This window comes from Oncorhynchus nerka, linkage group LG23 (genome assembly GCF_034236695.1).
Source record: "Oncorhynchus nerka isolate Pitt River linkage group LG23, Oner_Uvic_2.0, whole genome shotgun sequence".
In the NCBI taxonomy this organism is placed as follows: Eukaryota; Metazoa; Chordata; class Actinopteri; order Salmoniformes; family Salmonidae; genus Oncorhynchus; species Oncorhynchus nerka.
The window spans coordinates 43660871-43667115 of record NC_088418.1 but is presented as its reverse complement, the minus strand read 5'-3'; the positions used below and the strand labels follow the sequence as shown (position 1 = coordinate 43667115).

At 46.7% G+C, this 6245-nt stretch overlaps 1 protein-coding gene across 3 annotated transcripts in view; it reads left to right on the top strand.

Moving 5' to 3' along the window:
* Nucleotides 1-2613: 2613 nt before the first annotated feature.
* The window catches only part of LOC115106865 (cadherin EGF LAG seven-pass G-type receptor 1-like), a 126847-nt gene continuing 123215 nt past the window's right edge, over nucleotides 2614-6245 (top strand). For all 3 annotated transcript variants that reach the window (XM_065008133.1, XM_065008132.1, XM_029630033.2), the window contains exon 1: nucleotides 2614-6245. This exon is cut by the window's right edge and continues 125 nt beyond it. In XM_065008133.1, the coding sequence (XP_064864205.1) occupies nucleotides 2824-6245 (3422 nt within the window). In that variant the 5' untranslated portion in view covers nucleotides 2614-2823.

The window sequence follows — 6245 nt, the reverse complement described above, 5'->3', positions numbered from 1 at the left end:
ACCTCACTGAAGAAATCCAGCTAAAGTATGTGTCACTTCACTATAACCTCCATGGCTACTATTTCACGTCCTCTTCCTCCCTCGCCACAAGGGGGCGAACACGTACAACTTATACTTAACCTATACTTTGCCTATGCACTGTTTCTGGTGGTTAAATTAACGTAATTTATGTTATACCAGGTGGAATGTACAGGTAACTACCAAAATAATGGAAACACTGGAGTAAATTTAGGATACAACGTATGTTGTGGTTCCTGAGTTAATTAAGCAATTAACATATCATTATGCTTAGTTAGGGTGTATAACATGCTGGGGAGCACATTATTTTGGCTGCCATGGCTTTGCCCCTATAGGATGACAATGCCCCCATCCACAATGGTTTGATGAAAATGATGTAAACCATATGCCATGGTCGTCACCAGATCTCAACCCAATTGAACACTTATGGGAGATTCTGGAGTGGTGCTTGAGACAGTGTTTTCCACCACCATCTACAAAACACCAATTTATGGAATTTCTTATGGAAGAATGGTATCGCATTCCTCCAATAGAGTTCCAGACTCTTGTAGAATCTATGCCAAGGTGCATTGAAGCAATTCTGGCTCGTGGTGGCCCAACCCCCTTTTAAGACACTTTATGTTGGTGTTTTCTTTAATTTGGTCGTTACCTGTACCTGTTCAATGGCTTTGCAGGTTATGCATTATTTAGTTTCATGCATACCTTGGTGATGTGATATCCATGGGATTAAAACCTACAATTTGCCAAAAGTTGTGATTGAATCAGTAGCAACCTGTTATTCAGGGCCTGTTTTGAAACCCACATTTTTAGCTAAAAAGAAACCGTTAACTCGAAACTGCTAAATCTTGACTTCAAGACAACTGGGAGTTCCGGAAAAAAGCTCAGACTGGAAATACGCTTTGAATGGTCATCCAACTCGGAATTGAAAGTCGGGAACTTGGGCCTCTTTCTAGAGCTACGACCTGAAGATCAATGACGTCATCATGATTCGACCTTGTTTTTTCCCCAGAGTTCCCAGTTGTCTTGAAAGCACCATAAATCCAGAGAATGCCAGACTTTGATGACAAGATTTGCCCACGAAGGACAACTGTGCCACCTTCCTGTTCAAGTGAGCACAGCACAAGGTAAGTCCAAAAATATCTTGTATGCTGCTGAATAAATGATGTAATATGCCAGGGAGCTGTATACTGTAGCTAAGTAATACTAAGTGTATGATGTGTAGTAAGCTGTTAGTAGGCCATGTGCCTCACCCTAATAATTTGGTCTATTTACCCCTCTTAATTTCACCCTACTGTTGAGACTTTGGTGCATATAACCCATTTACGAGGAATGTAATCATTGAATTTTGTAAGAGCTTTCATTGTCTGCTTATATATCCCCTTTATTTATCCTATGGTTCTGACTTGGTGAACAGAAAGAACACTGTAAGAACGGCCCATGTTCTGAATTCTGTCGCTGTGCTTTTGAAAAGTGCTAAACAAATAGTTATATTGGCTACGTCCAACCTAGCCCGCTCATTAATGTCTTAATCGAAATGACGGATTGCCTCTTATCTGCTTGTCGCCATAGTTTGTAAATTTCAATTGGTATTAGAAACCACATTTGTTTAAGCAAGTCAGCCATATCAGCTATGTGTTTTTTTTAAAGGCAGTAAATGAGGCTGAGTGAACTGTGTCGCTGCCAGACAAGGCTCCGTTGATAGACAGGTGTAGCAGTGGTAAGGTGTTGGGACAGCTTTATGTGTAGGTCGTCATTGTAAATAAGAATTTGTTCTTAACTGACTTTTCTAGTTAAATAAAGGTTCAAATAAAACATGTAGGCCCTAACAGTTTCTGGGTGCAGTTTGTCACCCTTATAGTGCAGTTCATTGTATTATTTAGTGGTGTGTTGTGTATTGTTTTAGCTGGCATGCATCCCACTTAGTTTTTTGCCCCACTAAGATGTACATGCTAAAATTGCCACTGGAATGAATTAAAGCAGCATACATTACAAACAGGTGCAACGGACACTTTTTCGTTAAACAAGGCTACATTGACATGGATACCAACATAAATGGTAGGATGGAGGAAGCTATGGATTATAATCTCATTTCAATGGATGATCTGGAGAGTTATGCATATTCTGAAAATAGATCATTCATAAACTGTCCATAAATGTGTATAATCCAACTCCATAATACAAATCCAAGCACATGGGCCAAATCTAAATCAATATATTATTTTCAACTATTTATTCAGAATTGATATGCAAATGTTGAGCTCTAGACTACTAACCATGACAATAGCGATTCATTGTCCAAATAGCTTACTTAATAACCTTTTCCAATAGATGGTTGTGTGCTAATGTACCATTTTCCCCAGGTGACAAACACAATACACAACTAAACATCGGGGAAAGTTTGAATGACACCAAACTAGTTTCATAACAAAGTTCTAGTGGTCCTCAAACACACAACGCGCGTTGTAAACAAGCTCTCTGTATTGTCATGGCAATGGTCCGAATGCGCAGGACACTTCCGAATGTCCAGGAGAAAGATCCCCTGCGAAAGTGTCCCGGTGAGCCGAACACAGCAGGTCTATGTTAATCAGCTCTCAGAGGAGGGGGAGCGGTGGAGCCATTTTGTCGTCATTTAAAACTTTGCTCGTAGATTCATGTGACTGCGCTCCGTGGATACTATGGATAATAAGTGTCGTTTCCACTTTAAAACGTCACCATGAAGGATAAAAGAAAAAAGGAGAGGGATAGTTAATGCTTTGGTGGAGATGTTTCGATTAAATTGAATGGGATTTGTTGGAGTTTAAAACCATGGAATTACCGATGTATTGGATCTGGGTTTGTGTTCTATTCAATGTGCCCTTGCTGGGATGTTTCGAGCTACACCTTTCGGAGACGTTACAAACTGGGACCGTTTTGGCAAATTTGTCCCTGGGGCCCGGTTGGACTTACAAAATCGACAGGACTTTAACTCCTAGATACATTCAGAACTTTTTACAAGTGGAATGGCAAGAAGGAGCTCTCCGTGTGTACCGAAAAGTGGATTGTGTGCGTTTATTGAGGAACCCGGTGCCTGTCTATATCAGGATAGGGTCGTTGACGTCTGAAAATTTTGTTTTGACACATTTCAATACATTTGTACACGGACAAGACTGTTTTATCAAATACAAGAGAAAGAGCACAATAGGTAAACTCGACATTCACATCAGTTACCTTTCCAAACTGGAAGCAACTTCCTGCTTATCCGCAGGTAATTTGCTTGTGAATGTAACAAAACTTTTGCCTGCCTTTATGCGAAATACCAAATTTTCTGCCTCCTCATGTTCTACTGGGAAAGACTTGAGAGCAGTTTTTAAACATGGTAATCTATTGCTGGACGAAGACTACTGTTTGGGACACGGAGAGGTGCATTTGCATTGTACACTGCTTGCTCTGAGTGACCGGAGCGTCCGCGTCTCCGTGCGCGTGAGTTTGCGGTTGGTGACGGTGGTTGAGGGAGAGACCCATGGGCAGTTATCATCATCACACACCATCCAGATTGTGCCTGGCAAATGGAACCACCGAAAACGGAGAAATGTGAACACACCTCCCCAGTTTCAGCTCCCCAACTACCAGGTGTCTGTTCCCGAGAATGAACCATCAGGGACCCGCGTCATCACACTGAAGGCCACTGATCCGGATGATGGAGAGGCCGGTAGAATAGAGTATGGAATGGAGGCCCTCTTTGACAGCAGGTCCAACGACTTTTTTGTAATAAACCCTCAGACAGGTGCTATTACAACAGTGCAGCCTTTAGACAGAGAGGTCAAAGACACACACGTCTTCAAAGTAATGGTAACAGACAACGGCTCCCCTCGGCGCTCAGCCACGTCTTACCTCACCGTGACGGTCAGCGACACCAACGACCACGGGCCGGTGTTCGAGCAGACTGAATACCGGGTAACCATACGGGAGAATGTGGAGGTGGGCTTTGAGGTCATGACCATAAGAGCCACCGACGGAGACGCACCCTCCAACGCCAACATGGTCTATAAAATCGTCAACGGCGACGGAGTGAACGCGGGTTTTGAGATCGACCCGCGCCACGGGCTAGTGAGGATCAGAGAGCGGCCGGACAGAGAGACCATGTCCCAGTACCAGCTGATCGTGGAAGCCAACGACCAGGGGAAAGACCCTGAACCCCGGAGCGCCACGGCCACCGTCAACATCTCTGTAGAGGACGAGAACGACAACTACCCCCAGTTCAGTGAGAAACGTTACGTGGTCCAAATCCCTGAGAACGTGGCCGTCAACTCTAAAGTCACCCAAGTTCAGGCCACGGACAAAGATGAGGGGAACAACGCTAAGGTCCACTACAGCATCATCAGTGGCAACGTGAAGGGACAGTTCTACATCCACTCTCCCACTGGGGTCATCGATGTCATTAATCCCCTGGATTACGAGATGATTAGGGAGTATAATTTACGGATTAAAGCTCAGGATGGTGGCAGGCCTCCGTTGATCAACGGGACTGGGATGGTGGTGGTCCAGGTGGTTGACGTAAATGATAACGCTCCTATGTTCGTCAGCACGCCGTTTCAATCCACTGTGCTGGAGAATGTGGCCATTGGCTACTCAGTAATCCACATCCAGGCTATAGATGCTGATTCTGGGGATAACGCCCGTCTGGAGTACCATCTCACCGACACCTCCCCTGGTTTCCCCTTCACCATCAACAATAGCACTGGGTGGATCACTGTCGCCACGGAGCTCGACAGGGAAACCACCGAGTTCTATACCTTCGGCATGGAAGCAAGGGATTGTGGGATGCCTGCGATGTCATCCTCAGCCAGCGTGAGCATCACGGTCCTAGATGTGAACGACAACATCCCGACCTTCACAGAGAAGGTGTATTCTCTGAAGATTAATGAGGATGCTGTGGTGGGGACCAGTGTGTTGACAGTGACAGCCGTTGACAGGGATGTAAATAGCGTGGTAACCTATCAGATCTCTAGCGGAAACACCAGGAATCGTTTTGCCATCACCAGTCAGAGTGGAGGCGGGCTCATCACCTTGGCGTTACCCTTAGACTACAAACAGGAGCGCCAGTACGTCCTGACCGTCACTGCTTCAGACGGCACACGTTATGACATGGCACAGGTGTTCATCAACGTCACGGACGCCAACACGCACCGTCCCGTGTTCCAGAGCGCCAACTACCAGGTGATGATTAGCGAGGACCGGCCCGTGGGGTCCATTGTGGTCATCATCAGCGCCACCGACGAAGACACGGGTGAAAACGCTCGCATCACGTACATCATGGAGGACAACGTCCCCCAGTTTAAGATCGACCCCGACACGGGCGCCATCACCACCCAGATGGAGATAGACTACGAGGACCAGGCGTCGTACACGCTAGCCATCGTCGCCAGGGACAATGGCATTCCTCAGAAGTCCGATACGACCTATGTGGAGATAATAATCCTGGATGCCAACGACAACACACCTCAGTTCCTACGGGACATGTATCAGGGGACTGTATTTGAGGACGCACCCGTTTACACCAGCGTGCTCCAGATATCTGCCTCCGACAGGGACTCCGGGTCCAACGGAAGGCTGAGCTACACCTTCCAGGGTGGAGATGACGGGGAGGGGGACTTCTTCATCGAGCCCTACTCTGGCATCATCAGAACAGCCAGGAAGCTAGACAGAGAGAACGTGCCTGTGTATACCCTGAAGGCCTTCGCTGTGGATAAGGGGATTCCTCCTCTCAAAGCAGCGGTGGACATCCAGGTGTCTGTGCTGGATATCAACGACAATGCGCCCGTGTTCGAGAAGGACGAACTGTTTATCTACGTGGAGGAGAACAGTCCCGTCGGTTCCGTCGTGGCTCGGATCAGCGCCACCGACCCAGATGAGGGAACCAACGCTCAGATCATGTACCAGATCGTTGAGGGGAACATCCCAGAGGTCTTCAAGCTGGACATCTTCAAAGGCGACCTCACCGCCCTCACGGACCTCGACTACGAGTCCAGAACCGAGTACGTTATTGTGGTCCAGGCCACGTCCGCTCCGCTCGTCAGCCGGGCCACAGTCCACATCCGTTTAGTCGACATCAATGACAACGACCCGGTTCTGCAGAACTTTGAGATTATCTTCAACAACTATGTGACCAACAAGTCCAATAGTTTCCCCTCAGGGATAATCGGGAAGGTACCTGCCCATGACCCAGACGTGTCGGATAAACTCCACTA